The following is a 22313-nucleotide window of genomic DNA, read 5'->3' as shown; positions in this document are numbered from 1 at the left end:
AAGCCAGGAGCCAGGAGCTTCTTCTGGATCTCCCATGTGGGTGCAGGGGCCCTAGGACTTGGGCCATCTTCTACTGCTTTTCCAGGTAATAAGAGAGAGCTGGATTGGAAGTGGAGCAGCCAGGACTCGAACTGGCACCCAAATGAGATGAAGGCACCGAGGGCGGCGGCTTTACACACTATGCCACAGTGCCGGCCCCGAGGCATGTCTTAATACATTAGATTCTCAGGTCACAACAAATGCATGATAATTACTACAGCAGGATTCTCATCAATTTTCATGTTAGTGTGATATAAATACAAAGAACAGATTCTATGTTATTCATAGATCCAATTCTAAGACAGTATTGATGCTTCTCTTCTTCCCTCTGTGCCCCCCTTCCAACCTTCTGAAGGCCCCTTCAGGCCTCAAGGTTTCTGTAATTCTAGTGTGAGCATGAGACTTGCAATGATCTATGGTGGGCTATTGGTGCATCCCAAAAGAATTTTTTTCCTTATAATTCTTTTTTATATTTGGAGCCTCAGCTTTGTAATTAATGAAAAATAAACTAAGCCAATTGTTGAAGAAATGATCTGACCTCTTCTGGGCATTTAACGGGTCTCCTTTTATAAGAAAAAATGTAGGTGATGTTTTGAATTCATGAAGAGAAAATTCTGCAGGCAACAAAGATCAGTACTTTGGCATTTGAGTCCTCCTGAGGAAATGTCTCCTAACTGATTAATTTAAGAATATACTTGGACTTCATAAGGTTTTAGATTGTGTTGACTGTTCTATTTGAGACAGTCTTTTTTACCTATAATGATTTAAAAAAAAAATCAATGCTTATTGATACAAAAAAAATCTACTGCTCTGAAAAATCTACTCTAGGAATTTGAGACATTGACCTGAGCTTACAACCTGTGGTTCTGTTTTTGTGCCAGTACTATGCTGTATTAATTACGGTAGCTTTGTAATATAGTTTAAAGGCAGCTAGTGTAATGCCTCTTGCTTTGTTCCTTTTTACTCAATATTAGTTTGGCTATTTCAGGTCTTTTGTGGTTCCAGTCAAAATTTAGAATTGTTTTTTTTTTTCTAGTTCTGTTAAAAATGTCATAACAATCCAGTTAAAAAGTGGGCAAAGGACTTGAACAGGCATTTTTTCAATGGAGGAAATTCAAATGGCCAACAGACAATTGAAAAAATGCTTAGGATCACTAGCCATCAGAGAAATGCAAATCAAAACCACAATGAGGTTTCACCTCACCCCAGTTAGAATGGCTGTCATACAGAAATCAACAAACAACAAATGCTGGCCAAAAAAAAGTAAAAAAAAAAAAAAAAAAAAAAATGCTGGCAAAGATGTGAGGAAAAAGGTACCCTAATCCACTCATTTTGGGAATGTAAACTGGTGCAGCCACTGTTGAAGACAGTGTGGAGATAGCTCAGAAATCTGAATATAGACCTACCATATGACCCAACCATTCCACTCCGGGGAATTTACCCAAACAAAAAATATCAGCATATGAGTTATCTGTACCCCCATGTTCATTGCAGCTCATTTCACAATAGCTAAGATATGGAATCAACCCAGATGTGCATCAGCTGATGACTGGATAAAGAAATTGTGGTATATATACACTAAAGAGTACTACACAGCTATAAAAAGAAAAAAAAAAAAAGTGGGGCCAGTGCTATGGCACAGTGGGTTAACACCCTGGCCTGAATCGCTGGCATCCCATATGGGCACCGGTTCGAGACCCAGCTGCTCTACTTCCAGTCTAGCTCTCTGCTATGGCCTGGGAAAGCAGTAGAAGATGGCCCAAGACCTTGGGCCCCTGCACCCACATGGGAGACCCAGAAGAAGCTCCTGGCTCCTGGTTGCGGCCAGTTGTGGAGTGAACCAGCAGATGGAAGACCTCTCTCTCTCTCTCTCTCTCTCTCTGCCTCCCTTCTCTCTGTGTAACTCTGATTTTCAAATAAATAAATAAATCTTTATAAAAATATGAAATCCTGTCTTTTGCAACAAAATGGATGCAATTAGAAACCATTATATTTAGTGAGATAAGCCAGTCCTAAAAAGACAGCTATCATATGTTTTCCCTGATCTGGGGTAACTAATAGAGTATCTAAAATGTAATGTATTGGAGTGAAATAAACATTTTGAGATTTGATGATTTTTTTATAGCCCTTGGCTCTACTGTTGAGGAAAAATGTTTTTTTTCTTAATCCTATTTGTTGAACTCTTTACTTAATGTAGGGATAAACTTATGAGTATAAAGTAAACTGAAAATAGATCTTTGCAAAAATTAAGAATGGAAATAGGAGAGGGAGGAGAGAGAAGGGTTGGGGTGTGGGCAGGAAGGAGGGAAGGGTGGCAAGTATCTAGGTAAATATTAAAGCATTAAAGTTTTAAATATGTGTGTTTGAAATCTCTGTATCTTTCTCAGATGTGAAAATAAAAGTAACTTACTAGTGTGATGTTTGTGATTACCACCTTGGTTTTAACAGATGCCTGGTGAAACTATAATCACATAGCTGCTTTATCTCCCCAGTGACAAACAGTATACAATTATGGTATCAAAGACAATAGTTACTGGGGAGTCCAAATACAGCACATCCCTGATGCTATGTAAATTATATCTGTCCACCCAGAATCCACAGTGGTCCCTTATAATACAGTTCCTGCAATATCTGTTTATGTACCTTAGAAAAAATTTTCATTACTCTGAAAAGCATCAGGCTTTGTAAACTCAGATTGACAAATCTTATCAAAAGCAGTTTGTTGTATAGAAACTTGAAAACTTTGATCAATATTTCACACAATGGGGTCCAAATGGAAGATTGATCTTAGAAGACAGGGACTACTACTCTTAGTCTTCACAGACTGCTAATTCTACAAAGAAAAATAGATTGACTAAGAAAGGTCGTCCTTGCTTTATCATGTTAAGGGCACCTTGATGGTAGAGACTGTCAGGATTTTTAAGTATATGTGAGAAAAGAATCTCACCCAAAGCACCATACTCTAGGGTGAAACCTGATGAACCTCGGAGGTGTTCTCAGAAGACAAATTGAAATATAGAATTCAACGCTTTTGTCAGGTTCAAGAATAGGAGCTTCCTTAGATGATTCAGATAATTCATCAACACTTTTAGAGCCACAGTGGGACATTGCTCCTTTAATGGTTATTTCATTTTTCCTAGGAATTATCCTGTAATTGTAACCCCCAAAACATGTTTAATATAAAACAACAATTCTAAGAACAGAGCCACAATAATTCAGCATTTTATAATATTTGAATTATTGCCATTACATTTTTATGAATTATAGGTAAAAAAAAAAAAAACTATTTGGGCCAGCGCCGCAGCTCACTAGGCTAATCCTCCACCTGCAGTGCCGCCACCCCGGGTTCTAGTCCCTGTTGGGGCACCAGATTCTGTCCTGGTTGCTCCTCTTCCAGGCCAGCTCTCTGGTGTGGCCCGGGAAGGCAGTGGATGATGGCCCAAGTGCTTGGGCCCTGCATCCCATGGGAGACCAGGAGGAAGTACCTGGCTCCTGGCTTCGGATCGGCGCAGCGTGCTGGCCGTAGCGGCCATTTGAGGGGTGAACCAACGGAAGAAAGACCTTTCTCTCTGTGTCTCTCTCCCTCTCTCACTGTCTAATTCTACCTGTCAAAAAAATAAAAATAAGTAAATAAATAAAAAATTAAAAAAAAACCTATTCAACAAAGTTAGTCTGTTTGGATATACCATGTCAATGACAGATATTTTTGAAACTGATTTTGTTTTCTCTTAGAATGCCTTCTAAGCATTAAATGATTCAACTTGATTGAAACCTCAAATTGTGCAATTTTCTGTACATGTACAACAAAATAACCAATCACACAGGTAATCCTACATCAGTGAAGAGACAATTCATAAACTCCTAAAAGTGTGCAGACATTATTTTCTACTGCACACAAGCTTCATAGAAAGGCTCCACAAAGATGCACTCTTAAAGGCCAAACAACAACCACCATTACCTTTAACAAAAACAAAATTGTTTTTTAATTACAGCAAAGACTTTGTTACAGTTTGAATGATGAGTTGCATATGGCAAATGTCGACATGTCACGTTTTCGCTCAGGAGTTTTTACAACTTCTCTTGCACTGCTCTGGTTCCTTAGGTGAAGTAAGTCATCTCACAGGATTATAACCAGAACGGTGTCTGCAGCATTCCCCTTTCCCATCTTCTACCCAAGATACATATTTTACCATTTTAAAATGTTTTTAATATTTTATTCTTTTTTATTTTATTTTTAATTGTCACGTAATAGTTACATGTATTTATGATCTATAGTGCAATATTTCCATTCATGCATACATTTTGTAATGACCAAAACAGGGTAATTAGCATATCCATTTCTGGAAACTTTTATAATTGATTTTTTAGTGAAAACATTCAAGATTTTCTCCTGTAGCTATTTTGAAATACTTAATGCCTTATTGTTAACATACTGAGCCTGCTGTGCAAATAAAATATCTTACTTCTAACAGACTGTGTACCCATTGCCCATCTTCTCCGTATTCCCCCATCTTCCTTATCCTCTCCAGCCTCCAACAATCACTGCTGTACTCTAATTGTTGGACATCAACTTTTTAGATTCTATATGTGAGAGTCATGCCACATTCATTTTTTTTTTTGTCTGGCTTGTTTTATTTAACATAATGTCTCCCCAAGGTCCATCCATATTATTACAAATGACAGGATTTCATTCTTTTTTTGTGGATGAATAGTATTCCATTGTGAGTGTGTGTGTGTGTGTGTGTGTGTGTAGCATATTTATCCATTCATCATTGATGACCCTTGGCTGGTTCTATGTCTTATCTTTGGGAATAGGCTGCAGTGAAGATATCTCTTCAACATACTGATTTCATTTCTTTGGGAGATATACCATTAGTGGGATTATTAGATTGTAAGGTGGTTCTATTTTTTTTAACTTTTATTTAATGAATATAAATTTCCAAAGTACAGCTTATGGATTACAATGGCTTCCCCCCCATAACGTCCCTCCCACCCGCAACCCTCCCTTTCCCACTCCCTCTCCCCTTCCATACACATCAAGATTCATTTTCGATTCTCTTTATATACAGAAGATCAGTTTAGCATACATTAAGTAAAAATTTCAACAGTTTGCTCCCACATGGAAACATAAAGTGAAAAATACTGTTTGAGTACTAGTTATAGCATTAAATCTCAATGTACAGCACACTAAGGACAAAGATCCTACATGAGGAGTAAGTGCACAGTGACTCCTGTTGTCGACTTAACAAATTGACACTCTTCTATATGGTCTCAGTAATCACCCTAGGCTCTTGTCATGAGCTACCAAGGCTATGGAAGCCCCCTGAGTTCACTGACTCTGATCATATTTAGACAAGGCCATGGTCATAGTGGAAGTCTCTCCTCCCTTCAGAGAAAGGTACCTCCTTCTTTGATGACCCATTCTTTCCACTGGGATCTCACTCGTGGAGATCTTTCATTTAGGTTTTTTTTTTTTTTTTTTTTTTTTTTTTTTTTTTTTCCCCAGAGTGTCTTGGCTTTCCTTGCCTGAAATACTCTCATGGGCTTTTCAGCCAGATCCGCATGCCTTAAGGGCTGATTCTGAGGCCAGAGTGCTGTTAGGACATCTGCCATTCTATGGGTCTGCTGTGTATCTCACTTCCCATGTTGGATCACTCTCCCCTTTATTTATTCTATCGGTTAGTGTTAGCAGGTACTAGACTTGTTTATGTGCTCCCTTTGACTCTTAGTCCTTTCATTATGATCAATTGTGGACTGAAATTGATCACTTGAATAGTGAGATGGCATTGGTACATGCCACCTTGATGGGATTGAATTGGAATCCCCTGGTATGTTTCTAACTCTACCATTTGAGGTAAGTCAGCTTGAGCATTTTAAAAAAGGTGGTTCTATTTTTGATTTTTTGTAGGAACCTCCATACTGTTTTCTGTAACAGCTGTACTAATTAACGTTCTCACCAATGATGGTTAAGGTTTCCTTCTCCACATCCTCACCAACACTTACCTCTTGTGTTTTTTCATAGCAACCATTCTAACTAAAGTGAGTTGATATCTCCTTGTGGCTCTGATTTGTTTGCGTTTCCTCGATGATTAACAATGTTGAACATTATCCACATACCCGATGATCACTTGTGTATCTTCCTTTGGGAAGTGTCTGTTCAGATTTTGTGCCAATTTTTACTCAGATTATTTCTGTTCTTTTGCTAATGAGTTCCTTTTGCTAATGAGTTCATCTGTAATTTGAATATTAACCCCTTATCAGTTGTGTAGTTTGCAAATATTTTCTGGCATTCTGTAGGCTGTCTTTGCATTCTGTTGATTATTTATTTGGCTGTACAGAAGCTTTTTCATTTGATGCAATCCCTTTTGTTTATTTTGACCTTTGTTACCCACGTTTTAGAGGTCTTACCCAAAAAAGTCCCTTGTTCATATTAATTTCATAAGTGTTTATCTATTTTTTTCTAATAATTTCATAACTTGGGATTCACATTTAAGTCTTTAATACATTTTATGTTGATTTTGTATATGGTGAGAGATGAGGTCTAGCTTCATTTTTCTGCATGTAAACATCTGAATTTATCAGCACTATTTTTTGAAATTTTTTTGTTCTTTCCTCTTATGTTCTTGGCATCTTTGTCAAAACCTCAGTTGGCCTTAAATGGGTGGATTTGTTTCTGAACTCTGTTCTGTTCAGTTGGCCCATGCTAATATTGTGCTAGCTTTGTAATATATTTTGAAATCAGGTAGTGTGATGCCTCTAGATTTTTTCTTTTTGCCCAGATTGCGGTGGCATTTCGGGGACTTTGGTGATTTTTTATGAATTTTAAGGACCATTTTTTCCTATTTTTGTGAAGAATGCCATTGTAGATCACTACAGATAGCATGAACTAATTGAGTTTATTCAATGCCGTGGTAAGTAATTAATTTTTCAGAGATTTAGATAGATGGGAACCAGATGTTATAGCACTATCAGAGTCTGTAAGATAAATTTTAAATTAAAAAAAAAACTCATTTGTTAAAAAGTAAGATTTATGTCCCAGAAACTAGACAACTTTATTTTGGCTGGTGTAATAAATGATGTAGAATTGCTCTTTCTATTTTACTCTTTGGAAAGTATTTTACTATTTCTGTGTGCAAATAAAAAGATTCTTGAAATGAAGTTATCAAGTCTGTGTTTCTAATGAATATCTTTTTATTTCTTTGAATCAAAAGGGAATTAATCATTGTAAACTTCATAAATTCAAATTAATGCAAATTGAAAACAAAATCATCCACTGTCAACCTCATTATTCCACTTCTGAGGCTTTGTTGTTCCTTCTCTTAGAATGGACTCAATGCTCTCCATCTGGCTGCCAAGGAAGGCCATGTGGGACTGGTTCAGGAGTTGCTGGGAAGAGGGTCCTCTGTGGATTCTGCCACGAAGGTAATATTCTTGTTGGTAGAATTTATCTTCCTTAGAAAACAGGAAATGGTTTAGAGCTCATTTTCCCAGTTGTGCATTTCAAAAGTTTACTGGAACACCAAGATTCTTAACAGCACAGAATTGAAATCCTTTCCACTAAACTTTATAGAGTTTGAATTGCTTCATTTAGGAACTTATCAATCACGACGCTCAAGAAATCAATACACCTATTTTCTAGCATATTGTCTTTTCTCCTTTGTTTCACAGAGGGTTCTAGGTTAACACAATACTTTGTAGACAATAGCACCTGTTTCTTAAAGATTAATTTTTAAAAAATTGTTTGGTAAACATCTCAATGGAAATGAAAAAGTAATGTTCCTGCTTCAGTTAAATTGATAAATCTTTTAGTGTATTTACTCATTTTTGTTGAGAACATAAGACTTTATTTTCTAGTGGAAAAGAGGTTTTTAGTTGTGAGTTGGAATTCTAGGGCAAAGTTAGATTGCATCACTATTATATGTATTTGTAAAAAAAAGGCCTCATTTTTAAAGAAATGTACAAGATATACTTGATATACTTGATATACTAGAAACTATTGCTCACTTGTTGATGCTTCTTCTGGTTCTGAATCTGTTGGGGATTCATCTCAACAACAGAAAAATTTGAAAATTCTGTTAATGATGACAAATCTTTATCTTTTGAAGGTGAAATTTTGTTAGGAAAAAACACAGTAGCCAATCAGCTTGCTGATGAGGCCTGGGGTGTGGAATATGACTTGGGAGATGCAGACGTGGGAAATCAGACATTCCAGCTTTGGGCTGGGGGCATTAGTCTAATCAGGAGTGGACACAAAGAGTTTGGAAATAAACTAGAAATATGACCAGTTAGCCCAGATTTATAATACCTCATACAAAACTACCAAAATGTTCACTGGTGCTGCTTATACTAAAATATACCAGAGAGCAATATCAGCAGAAATTAAAAAACAACAACAACAACAACAAAAAACTCTTCAGCAATTCCAAGGAATTTAAAATATAAATTCAGTTTATGCAATAAATTTCTTATTTTGGACATAAAGAGAGAAAGCATTTTTATTGATCTTTCTTTGAGCACATCAAATAAATGTTGAACAAATATTTAAAGAATAGTTTGAATGTAGATCAGTTTATTTGTTTACACTGCATTTCACAAAACCTAACACTTTTTGTTTGCTTATGTGTTTATTATTATTTTTGTTTCTCCTTTTTTTAAACTCTTGCTATTTTAAAATGGATTTGCTTTTAATCATAGATCATTGTTGTAGAACTTTCTAAAAAAAAAACTCACTTAAAAAGAAGGAAACAGTCCTCTAAATACAAATTGAATGGTTAATGATCCCACAGAGATCTGGTAATAGAAAGGGAAATGGCATGGAATCTAAAGATTTTTTGCTCTTATGTTATTTATTTTAATGATACCACAGCTAGTCTTTAAGTTTTTAGCCTATATTTTATTTTCCTGATAGGTTAAAATTGTTTTCACTGGTGATTGGTGATGTGTACGATAAAATTTGATGTAATGAATGGAAGAAATCATTGGTAATTTATGATTCATGTAAAATTTGATTTTTTTGTTCACTCCCAAAATATTATGAGCATCAATCATGCACCCTAGTGTGTGGAAACACAATTGTAAGCAAAATCATTTTCTTTACCCCTAAAAATCCATTGGTTTCTTGCAAGGTGAAATAAGCTCAATGTTTCAGTAAACATTATTCTTAAGTTAGTATTTCCTTGTGGCGGGATTTTTTTTGTTGTTGATGAAATACCAAGTCTCCCATGAAATATTATCATATATACACAATCACAAGCATCACTGATTTTATTTTTGTTCACAAAGAATTTCGTCATTCTAGGCTCTTTTCACTGCATAAGTATTGTGAATGATAAAAAAAAGACATTATATGAAATGGTCAGATTTGTTATGGTGAGAAATAGCTTCCGCAATGTGCACTGCAATCTTAATATAATGACAGATTTTAACTAGTTGAAGTAACCAGCAAAGTTGAAAATGCCAACATGTTTTGATTTTTGCAAAATTTGGAAATGTTTAATGGTTCCTCTTTCTCCCAAACAGAAGGGAAACACTGCTCTTCACATCGCATCTTTGGCTGGACAAGCAGAAGTTGTGAAGGTTCTTGTTAAGGAAGGAGCCAATATTAATGCACAGTCTCAGGTATTCCATTCAGATTATCTAATGTAAATACATATAAATTAGAATAGTTTGTGAAGTTAATGTAATGGGTTTAGCTAGCTGTTAGGCAGATAAGTTTATTATAAATGCTCCTTCACTTATTTTAGACAAGTATTTTATGAGCTTATGAGATGAAATTTCTTATTTTTGACATATTATAATCTCCCCTTTAATATAACTGAACACTTAATAAATGTAAGTCTATGATTGTGTTTATATAGTTCAAAAAATAATACAAAGTGATTTTTTCATTATGACAGCAACATCTGTGAAATATGAATTATTCATACTAGTTTCATCTTGTTCTATAAAAATATTTTCTCTCCTTAAATTTAGAAAATTTTCAAATGATTAACATTCCAGTGAGAAATCTACTTTAAAGTGGGAATCATACTATTTTGGTTAACTCGCACTACAAATATGGGCTTTACTAAAATGCTTAGGGAGACAGGAAAATTTAACCTCCACAGGCTAATGTTGCACACAATAATAACCAGTATACATATGGACTTAAAATGAAATTAACAAAAATTTTAAACAATTATTTCATCAAATTATACTATAAACTTGACCCTGAACTTTTTAATATGGAAAGTTGAAGAAAATATTGTTTTGCTCAACACTTTTCTCTTGATATCTGTTTTGTATGTAGGAGTTGAGCTGTCTTTATAATAAAATCCATTTCTTTTAGTTTTTGTTAATGTTTTTCTTTAGCCTTTCTGCTAACACAGATCACATAAGTGGGGATATTGACAAAATAAACCAACTCCTTTCTGTTCTTTGGGATAACTTTGCCAGTTTGCCTTTGAAGGTCATTGTGTAGAAAAATGTATTAGCTGTGTTGTTCATTCATTCCCCACATACGCATAGCTCTGGCTATACAGAGGATACAATTTCTAGACCCAAAAATTATTTAAGGCATAGGTTAGAAATTATGTTGAAATTATGATGGATTAGGTACTATCTGCTTTTATCTCTATAATATCATATTATTTTAATTAGTCACATTTCCTTCCTTACAACCCAAATTTTAGTTTAATAAGCATCAGTGTTTTAGAATATGTTGAAATATGCCTTAAGCTAAAAGCTTTATTAAATGGAATTCTAAAAACTTGCTTCCATCTTCGACTCTGAAATAAGTAGAAAACTTTTCTTTATAGCAGGAGAACATCTTTTCACTTTAGTGCAGAGGTTCTTAGCCCTTAGCCTGCAGCATGATCATCTGCAGGGATTGTTGAAATATATTTTGGGGCCCATTGAGTTTCTGTTTCAGTTTTGGTGTAGAACCTGAGAATTTTCATTTTTATAAATCCTTAGGTGATTATCAGCTGAGATACCTCATCTGTTGATGCAGAACTACTGCGTTAGAGAATGTGAGAGAAAGCTTGAGTGTGAGATGTTGTAGTAAGAGTCACTGAGTGTTGAGGCAGGTATCATGCTGCCACTTGTCACATCCCTATCCCATTTTAGAGTGCATACAATTGAATATTACCTGTGCTTTTGACCCAGCTTCCAGCTAATGTGCACCATGAGAGTCAGCAAATTATGACTCTGGTACTTCGGTACCTTTCACTCCTATGGGGCACCTATATAGAGTTCCTGACTCATAGCTTTGGCCTGGCCCAGCCCCAACTGTTGCAAGCATTTTGGGGGTGAACCAGTGGATAAAAGATCCTTTGCTCTCCTTTATCTCTTTCTCTGTCTCTCCCCTTCTAACCCTCCCTCTCCCCCTTACTCTGACTTTCAAATAAATAAAAATATTAAAAAGAAAAGATTTGCTAAATGTAGTTTCAACTCCATGTTTAAATCAACGGTATACTTATAAGGCTGGCACTGTGGCATAGTGACTAAAAGCTGCCACCTACAGTGCCAGCATCCCATATGGGCCTGGGAAAGAAACAGAAGATGGCCCAAGTCCTTGGGCCCCTGCAACTATGTGGGAGATCCAGAGGAGGCTCCAGGCTCCTGGCTTCAGATTGGCTCAGCTCTGGCCCTTGTAGCCATCTGGGGAATAAACCAGCGAATGGAAGATCTGTCTCTCTCTGTGTCTCTGCTTCTGCCTCTCTGTAACTCTGCCTTTCCAATAAATAAATCTTTAAAAAAAAAGTCAATTGCTCCTAGAAGGGTCTCTCTACTTTGACAGGAAATCCACATATATTGGTGCTGTTTATACCTAAGAGTATAGCTCCTTTTCTCAAAATGATTAACAAAATAGTGATGTCATAAGAGTTGACAGGTGACAAATACTGCAAAGTAAATGTGTGTTAAAATATATGTTATCAGTTATTTCACAATGGTTATTGGAAATTTAAATGCTTTGGAGAGTTTCAAGAATAAGCTAAAACCATTTAATCAGTGGTTTGTTTTCATTCAGAGTCAAAAAGTCATTTCTCTTGGTCATAATCATGCCAGATTCTAATAGATTTTTTTTTAAGATTTATTTATTTATTTGAAAGTCAGAGTTACACAGAGAGAGGAGAGGCAGAAAGAGAGAGAAGTCTTCCATCTGCTGGTTCACTCCTCAATTGGCTGCAACTGCTGGAGCTCTGCCGATCCAAAGCCAGGAGCCAGGAGCCTCTTCTAGGTCTCCCACATGGGTTCAGGGACCCAAGCAGTTGGGCCATCTTCCACTGCTTTCCCAGGCCCTAGCATAGAGCTGGATCAGAAGTGGAGCAGCCGGGATGCAAACTGGCACCCAGGTGGGATGCCGGCACTGCAGGCAACGGCTTTTACCTGCTACACCAGAGCGCCAGCCCCTGTAACAGATCTTAAAAGTTAAGGTTTAGAGTTTAGAACAGTCCTTACTTGTGCTGTTTAATATTTGCCCAATTTAAGATTTACATTGTAGGGATCCTGACAAATAGTTTCAAGCTGATTTTTACTGTAATTATATTATAGGGTGAAATGAACTAATTATCAAATTTTAGTATATTTTTCTAAATACATAAGTCATTTGATAAGACCTATGATATTATTTGATATATTGAATTTATGTAGCCATCATAACAAATTAACAAAAATATTTTTACTTAGAATATATTATGATTCAGTGATTAAAATTAAAATAGAGGAGTTTGTTTATACAGGTTGATTTTTTTGCATCTGAATATAAACAGACCCCTGAAGATATCGTTTTAGTGACACTGAGGAATAATTTGAGTCCTATCTCATATTGATACCCCCCAGCTCTGTCTTATATAAAGTATTGATTTCTTTATGTGATAATACTGGGTGTCAGATTGATGAGTGGAAGACATGTTTACAGCAATTGGACTGTCATTTATTTTGGAAACCAGAAAAAGAATGTAGGAATCCTAATTGTATAACATAAATTCTGATTTTGTACTCAAATATACCTCCTTCTGCATATTTCTAAGAATATCATTCAAGGCACTAAAATCAGGGTAGTCTGAAATTATAAGAACATTGGCAGTTGCATAGTACTTTGCCTTTGAGGAATTTGGAAATGGGCCACTAAAGTTATTTTTGATTTAAGTAAGAAACTTTCCAAAAAGCTCCAAGGAATAAATGTTCAATAAAGATTTTGTAGTCCTTATGTTATGGAGAAGTACACATTATTGATTTTTCTGCATTCTTTACATAAACTATGAGAGCCATGTGAGGCTTATCTCCACATGACATGAGCCCAAATTTGGTCAGCGATGTCCTTAATTCGTGAGGAGTTCAGAACACCAGCAGGATCAATTCAAATATTTTAAATGGAATTATGTATTGTTATAATAATCATGAAAAATGTGGTTTTCAGTAATGCCCCTGACCATGTAGCTCTCTGACTTGGTCCTTTGGACTCTTGGATTCAGCGGCATGGAGGTCTCATCAGGACCACAGTGGAAACTGTTTTGGTTGAATGATGGGGCCAGAAGTCAAATTTGGGTAACTAAACAAATGTTACTTGCTCCAAGAATGGTTGCTTGCTTTCTAAAAACAGGCTCTTGTGGAAAATCTTGACTAGGTACCTTAACATCTTTAAACAGTTCGGCCTGAGTGATGTAGGAATGATGTCCATCTGTTATGAGGCATTTGTTTGATTACTTTTATAACACACAAATCTAATTGACTCAGAGAAATGACTTTTAAAAATTGTTCCAATTTCATGTTGTTATTAATGAAATAATACCATGAAAGTATTTTAAAGTATTCTTTGAGTCATGAGTTCCTTTAACTATTTGTAGCACTTCCTCTTGATTTTTTTGTCTGTTCACATTTGCCCATCTCAGGTTTATTGTTTAATGTATGTAGTTTCTTCAGAGTTGGATATTTGAGTGCAGATAATATTTTCCTCATTTTTTTGTTGTTTTAGGATTTTGCCCACTACATTGCTCATATATGATTGGAATCCAAACATACATGTCCTCTTCATGTATAAGTATTCATTTTGTTGCATATTCCAATCATTCCCAACAGTAGACATTAATATTACTAATAATACAAGTGATAATGGTGACTACTTGGCACTGTCTCTAGTGCATTGTATACATTATTGATTTATTAATAACAAATTAAAACTCAGATGGTTTATTTACTTCATTCTCAGGTAGCATTGCTTCTTATAGTTCCCATAACAGTTATACTTTCTCTACAGACATCAAAGAATAATTTTTAGAATTTATTTTTGTTCTAACTTATACTCTATTCAGGTCCAAATAAGTTGATTCTCTTGAGTGAATGCATACAAAAGGTTTTAGGTGGAAATTTTTCACTCAGTATTATTTATGAACTGTAAACATTATGGATCTTTTGAAAAGAAAGATTTTGCTACTACTACTGAGAAAATCTGGCATTAATATTTCCCCTGTTTAAATTTCTCTACAAAAATATGACTTTTAATTCCCACAGGAGAATATTTTTATTTGGGTCTTTATTATATTCTTTAAATACAGATTCATTAAATGAGAATGACCTCTACGGTAAAGCAAAGTTACATTAAAATTCCTATTTTTTTTTTTTGTTTGTTTTCACAAAGCAAACTGGTTTGGGTTATGTATATTCTCCACAATTAAAAACTAAAAAGAAAACTAGATTCTACATCAGGCATTGTTTGTACATAACAGAACTAAGCAAAATTATAGAGGTTGTGCATAATAAAGCTGCTCAACCTTTAGGAAAATGTGAATTTATTAGAAAAAGGCGCTGCCTTCCTGTGTCTGCATTGGTGGGAAGCTGGGTCACGGAGCCAGAATCCAAAGCCAAATCCAGGCATTCCTAAGAGATTGTGGACATCCTAATCAGCATCTCAACAGCTTGGCTATATGCTCACCCCAAGACTAATTTTAATGTGTGCTTAAATTTGTTATTTTAATTTTATTCTCTTTTTATAGTTATATGGATTAGCAGTGGTTATTCTGACCTTAGGTGCGGAGAAATTTAAGGCACGAGTATGAAAACTAAGGTTTTATCATCAATTAATGATGGATCCACAAACCCATGTTTATTTGGTATGGACAGGCACTTTCCTTGCAAGTAATTGTCAGCATAGTTCACAGTTTTCAATTAAATTGTTTTTACACTTTCTGCCTCCTCTAGAGAAGTCCAAACCCTGGCTTACCTCCCATAAGAGCCAAATCTCTGAGCTAAACACCATCAACTCTCTGCTTGTCTAAGTGTGGACTTGCTAGGGTAACAAAAACATGTCACAACAGCCAGGCAAATAGTGAATGCAGGGATCAGGTGCCTTGTCAGCTTCCTGGAACCGCTCATTCACTTGGGCTATTCTTTACCTAAACACAGTTGTTAACAAGTCTAAAAATGAAATATAATTTCTGAAGTATGCTCTATGCTATTTTCTTTGATTCATTTTTCTTACCCATCTCTACATTCTTTTTATTTGTTCTTGGAGTTCTTTTTGTTATAGTTCTTTTGTAGACTCTAGAAGCAGAGATCTTTTTCTCTTCAGCTTATTTTAATGGAAAATAATTTCAAATAAGGCGCTCTCATTTCGTATTCTTGATATCACATTTTACTGAAAATTAATTTCTATTTTTCTAATTCTTTTTGCTTGTTCTATGATCAATACTTTTTGTTCTTTCAGTCCTGAAAGTGTTATTCCAAAAAAAGGCTTTTCAATTAGCAACTCAAAAGTGATTAAGCTATTATTTTATTACCTTTTAGATTTCCACAGATCATGACTATTAATGGCAGTTGCAAAAGTGTCACCATTGGTTACACCCTCAGAATTTTGGGGGCGCATGCACCTACTGTATGCAATAATTATTGCCTTTTTAGGTTTAGTTTCCAATAATCTTTTCTTTTTTGGCTCCAACCCATTGTCACAATTTGAATTGGATTATGAAGAGGAAGAAAGCCTACATGGTTGGCCAGCATGCCCATCACCCTGAATCGCTTCCATATGGTTTTAGAGACATCCTTGGCTCTCAAAAGCAAAAACTCATAATGGAACACTCTGTTCTGTGGCACAGCACGCACACACACACACACACACACTCAGTATAAAAATGGATCTATGGTTCAATTCCCAAAAAAGGTTTTATCTTCAGGCTTTTTTCCACAAATCCATACATACTTTTTTTTTCTTTCTTAATAAAGGTCTTGGCTTTTGTTATAGTAGGTACCTTACTGTTTGTATTATAAGTGTTCTGAAGTTTAGATGAAAGCAGGAACTTAAATTTGGACAAGAATAAGAAAGAGTCAGGACATTTGTGTTACCTTTATGACTGTGAAAGTCAGTGTATTGGGTAACTAACAATTTGTAAGAACATCAGTGTTCTTCAGCACTCCAGCTTAAAGGAAATATACTTTCTCCAACTTTCCAGCCTCCAGTATGCTAGGAGAAATTATAATTCATGTCTTTAAAATTTTGTCTAGAAAGGTGTTGCTCTCCCCTATTCCAGTAGAACTCCAACATTAAAAATCATAGTCTGCTAAGTAAGCACACCCACACCCCACACACACATGCAAGCACATATGTGTACATATCTGAAAAGACAAGATACTGTGTTTTCATTTAGAATAGAATAAAGCAATTTTTCGACTTTTGAAGCAAAATCAATACCATTGTATTTTGTCTTTATACTTTTTTTGTCTTTATACTTTATTTTTTTCTTTGTACTTTATTTGGGGGTAGATGGTAGTTGTCATTTTATATGAAATTCTAATGAATTATGACAAAGTGTCAGCAAATCTGAAATCTTCGGTAAATGTCTCATTTACCACTTCAGAAGCCTATGCAAGTCCAATATCACTGTGTTTTAAAGGGACTAAATCTGTGGTCTGCTAAGACTTGTAAAAGTAAATGGCAAAGGTGGCCTTCAGTTTCTGTTCAGATTTCACATAAATATTTTTCTTTATCCCTCCTTCTGAGTTAAAATGAGGGGTAAGCTGCTCTGGCAGTAAATTGTTGACATGGCATTGTAGTGGTCAGACTCTCACCCCACATCTCATGGCACATTCTGCAACAGTGTGATGCTAGATGACATCATGGGGAAGGAAAATGATGATTCTTCAAGGAAAGTATAACAAAATAAAACAAACATAAATATACAACACCAAATAAAATTGCCAATAGCAAAAGATAAAAGTAACCACTCACATACTCAGTTTTTGATATCCAAAATGTGCTCCCTAATGTTTTTCAGGGCTATAACAATAAGAGGTGGAGGAAGACCTGGGGAATGATGACTGAACAGCCCTATAAGGAAAGAAGGCATTGATATGCAAATCAGGGGTGAGAAGAGGTGAAGGGTGCTAGGAGAAAATGAAATCATATATGCAAGAGCCTATGGGAAATGGGGAATTGGGAAGCTAAAACATCAAGGAGAAATAAATGTGTGAGAAGAGGCCCGAGAGAAAAAGCCAGATCCTACAAGACTGTTAGTTATATTAAGAATTTTGTTGTAAGATGTTTATCCTGGGCCCAGTGCGAATGAAGATGGGAGATGGAAAAGGCTTTTTTGAGGAAAGCACTTGGTCAGTTTTTTCTTGATGTCTTATATCCTGAATTACTTCTGCTCCCTATTCATTAGATTTATTGATTCTTAGGAGTAAGAACACAAGAAAATCTATGTTTGCATTCTTAAGGAAAGACTGTCATAAAAAAAAAGCCTAAAAAGAAGAGTAAAACCTATGAGGATAGCTTAAAGATAATTAGGAACTTAACTAATGACAAAGAAAGATGAGGAAAGAAATCAAAACTTTTTAACTATATCAAGAACTTTTAAACAGATCAGAGATTTGGAACTTTTATTAACATGCAATATAATCTCTGATTAAAAATTGATTTTTGCATGGATGTAAACATCCCAAAGGTCATGAATTTGTTTATTGTTCCTATTCATAACACAAATATTTAGTAAATGGACAGGCTGTCATGATTTTGGTTGTAGCCTTTCTTTTTCCTTTATTCCTCTACTGTGGCATTGATTAATAATCAAATAATCTGAATTTAAGAACAAGGTCTCACATTCAACGACTTCTTAGATGTATACTTCGGTATTTCTTCAATTTTCTGAAGTTGTTTGAAAAGCTATTCACTTCCTAAATGAGCATTGTGTTGATATTTTAATAAAAAAAAAGTCAAACATAAAGGCCAACACTGAGGATGGTGTTTTAACTATTTTGAAGTCTTTTATGCTTGAACTCTTACATCTTTGATTTTATTTTGGAAGTGTGAATTTCTTATGTTCTGTGCATATTATGCTTCTCATTGTTATTATAGTACTATAGAACTGGAAGGAGATAGATATCACAGACATTGTATCCTTGGCACTTACAGGCATCTGAAGTCCACAGAGTCAAATATCTTCCCCAAACTCATAGTGGTGATTTCTGTCTTTGGGTTAAATACTCCATATATTAAATACTCCATATGTTTTGAGTATTTTTCTGTCTTCCTGACCATTTATTTATTTATTTAAGTCTACAAGTAATGCACAAATATAGTCTAGTTTTTCAATTTTATTTATTTGTTTATTTGAGAAGCAGAGAGAAAAAGAGGAGGAGAGAGAGTGCTCCTATCTGCAGGTTCACCCCCTAAATTCCCACAAAAGCTGAGGCTGAGCCAGGCCAACTCTGGGAGCTGGGAACCCAATGTGGGTCCTCCACATGGGTGGCAGGAACCCAATGACTGGGCCATCACTGCAATCTTCCAGGGTCTGCATTACCAGGGAGCTGGAATCAGGAACCAGAGCCATGAGTCAAACTCATGTACTCTTAACTGGGATTTTAACCACTATTCTAAATGCCTGCCCCTATATTCTTATTTTAAGCAATTGAAACAATACAAAAGTATGTAACAAGGAGGATCATTCTTCTTTCCCAAGCCCCAGCTATTATGACCTTATTTGAAAGTAATAATTTTTTAATTGTTTTCTAAGCAGTTAAATTCTCTTTATACTATATTGTGATGCTTTATAAACAATTACATCATATAATTCCTTAATGAAATTTTCTAGGTACACTTGTTTATTTTTTTTTTATTTTTATTTTTTGACAGGCAGAGTGGACAGTGAGAGAGAGAGACAGAGAGAAAGGTCTTCCTTTGCTGTTGGTTCACCCTCCAATGGCCACCGCGGCCGGCGCACTGCGCTGATCCAAAGCCATGAGCCAGGTGCTTCTCCTGGTCTCCCATGGTGTGCAGGGCCCAAGCACTTGGGCCATCCTCCACTGCACTCCCGGGCCATAGTAGAGAGCTGGCCTGGAAGAGGGGCAACCAGGACAGAATCTGGTGCCCCGACTGGGACTAGAACCCGGTGTGCCGGCGCCGCAAGGCGGAGGATTAGCCTATTGAGCTGTGGCGTCGGCTGGTACATATGTTTAAAACCCTTAGAGACACAGACAAATTTATTGACAATATTTCATTATTGCTCAATACCTAATTTGCATGAATATCAGTCATTATTTTCTGCATTTTATAGAAAGGAAAATTAGAAACTACCCATGGACCCAAAGTAATTTTGCTTATATCCCAAATATTGATGTTACATAATTGCACACAAAAGATAAAATTTAGAATCTATATTAATTTTTTCAAAAAATCTTTTATATTTGGTATAATTACTAATAGATCTTTTTAAAGTTTTACTCTAATCTGTATTTTTAATATGAATTTGCTTTCTTAATTGGGAAGATATGCAGTGCTCAATAATTGACAGAACTTAGAAAGCAAATTTGCATGTCAACACATTCCTGTTAACTGTAGTTACTCAAGTATAATAATTGGAACCCTCTGGTTATTTCTACTCTTACATCAATGAGAGAGAAATTTTTAAGACTTCAAAACTGCCTTGATCCCTTTCAATAGTGCCTGAGATAGCATTGTGAAATGGGTAAGAATTCAAGCTGTCAATCCAGGTTGTCAATTGCAGAGTTCATATCCCAACTCTACTGCTTTCCACTTAAATAACCATACCTTAGTGTCCTCACCTCTGAGAGGGGGCTAATAATAATAATAGTACCTCCCTCAAAGTGTTATTGGAAGGTTGATCCACAAACAATGCCTGGCAATTTTGAGAACTCAGTGACTATAATCCGTCATGATCACTAAATTCAGTGATAGAGAATCCATGCAAGACCACCCATTCTGTGTGCCCACAGCTACATATTCTTGGAACAGTCTGTGTAATTGGCTTGCTCCTCATCCTTCTTAGAATACTGTCGATTTGGGTACACGAAGTTACACTAACCTAAACACACAGATGCCAATAGGCCTGTAAGTAATTTAATAGTGAGGACACTTAGAGTGCAGACATCAATCTCCCAGATGGTTTAATCTCATGGAAAAAAGAATTAGAATTCTCAACCTAGTTATTTTACATGATGAAAATTGACAGTCTACTAACAGGATGTGGTCTAATAAAATATTATTTTGCAAATCACTTTCAGAATTCTAAATAAAATATTATAAATCTAAAGTATACTGTTTATATTTGCTTATTATATAGTAACAAAATGATTTTTGAAGTGTTTATAATATTTTATTAGGATATCTTTTTTAACTTTTATTTAACAAATATAAATTTCCAAAGTACACCTTATGCATTACAGTAGCTTCCCCCCCAATAACTTCCCTCCCACCCACATCCCTCCCATCTCCTGCTCCCTCTCCCATTCCATTCACATCAAGATTCATTTTCTTTTTTTTTAAATTTTATTTAATGAATATAAATTTCCAAAGTACATCTTATGGATTACAAGGCTTTCCCCACCCCATAAGATTCATTTTCAATTATCTTTATATACAGAAGATCAATTTAGTATATATTAAGTAAAGATTTCAATAGTTTGCACCCGAACAGAAACACAAAGTGTAAAGTACTGTTTGAGTACTAGTTATAGCATTAATTCACACTGAACAACACATTAAGGACAGAGATCCTATATGAAGAGTAAGTTCAGTGACTCCTGTTATTGACTTAACAAATTGACACTTTTGTTTGTGGCGTCAGTAATCTCCCTAGGCTCTTGCAATGAGTTGCCAAGGTAATGGAAGCCTTTTGAGTTCGCCGACTTCGATCTTATTTAGACAAGGTCATAGTCAAAATAGAAGTTCTCTCCTCCCTTCAGAGAAAGGTACCTCCTTTGATGGCCTATTCTTTCCACTGGGATCTCACTCTCACAGATCTTTCATTTAGGTGTTTTTTTTTTGTTTGTTTGTTTGTTTTTGTTTTTGTTTTTGTTTTTTTTTCAGAATGTCTGGGCTTTCCATGCCTAAAATACTCTCATGGGCTTTTCAGCCGGATCCAAATACCTTAAGGGCTGATTCTGAGGCCAGAGTGCTGTTTAGGACATCTGCCATTCTATGGGTCTGCTGTGTATCCTGCTTCCCATGTTGGATCCTTCTCTCCTTTTTTATTCTATCAGTTATTATTAGCAGACACTAGTCTTGTTTATGTGATCCCTTTGACTCTTAGTCCTATCATTATGATCAGTTGTGAACTGAAATTGATCACTTTGACTAGTGAGATGGCATTGGTACATGCCACCTTGATGGGATTGAATTGGAATCCCCTGGCATGTTTCTAACTCTCCCATTTGGGGCAAGTCAGCCTGAGCATGTCCCAAATTGTACATCTCCTCCCTCTCTTATTCCCACTCTTACATTTAACAAAGATCACTTTTAAGTTAAATTTAAACACCTAAGAATAATTTGTGTTAATTACAGAGTTCAACCAATAGTATTAAGTAGAACAAAAAAATACTAAAAGGGATAAAGTATAAGTTGTTCATCAACATACAGGACAAGGGCTGATCAAGTCACTGTTTCTCATAGTGTCCATTTCACTTCAACAGGTTTCCTTTTTGGTGCTCAATCAGGGAAAACATATGATATTTGTCCCTTTGGGACTGGCTTATTTCACTCAGCATGATGTTTTCCAAATTCCTCATTTTGTTGCAAATGACCAGATTTCATTGTTTTTTTTTACTGCAATATAGTATTCTACAGAGTACATGTCCCATAATTTCTTTATCCAGTCTACTGTTGATGGGCATTTAGGTTGATTCCAGTTCTTAGCTATTGTGAATTGAGCTGCAATAAACATTAAGGTGCAGACAGCTTTTTTGTTTGCCAATTTAATTTCCTTTGGGTAAATTCCAAGGAGTGGGATGGCTGGGTTGAATGGTAGGGTTATATTCAGGTTTCTGAGGAATCTCCAGACTGGCTT

At 35.6% G+C, this 22313-nt stretch overlaps 1 protein-coding gene across 50 annotated transcripts in view; it reads left to right on the top strand.

Annotated features, from left to right (window-relative positions):
• Positions 1 to 22313, top strand: part of ANK2 (ankyrin 2) — a 676765-nt gene that overhangs the window by 488756 nt on the left and 165696 nt on the right. For all 50 annotated transcript variants that reach the window (XM_089302912.1, XM_070047718.2, XM_089302907.1 and 47 more), the window contains 2 exons: positions 7363 to 7461; positions 9559 to 9657. In XM_089302912.1, coding sequence (XP_089159038.1) covers positions 7363 to 7461; positions 9559 to 9657 — 198 coding nt within the window. The remainder of the gene's footprint in view (positions 1 to 7362; positions 7462 to 9558; positions 9658 to 22313) is intronic.

Source organism: Oryctolagus cuniculus, chromosome 8, assembly GCF_051225735.1.
Source record: "Oryctolagus cuniculus isolate XC-2025 breed Fujian yellow rabbit chromosome 8, ASM5122573v1, whole genome shotgun sequence".
NCBI classification, from domain to species: Eukaryota; Metazoa; Chordata; class Mammalia; order Lagomorpha; family Leporidae; genus Oryctolagus; species Oryctolagus cuniculus.
Note: the sequence above shows the minus strand (reverse complement) of the source record. Positions and strands in the feature narration are given on the sequence as shown.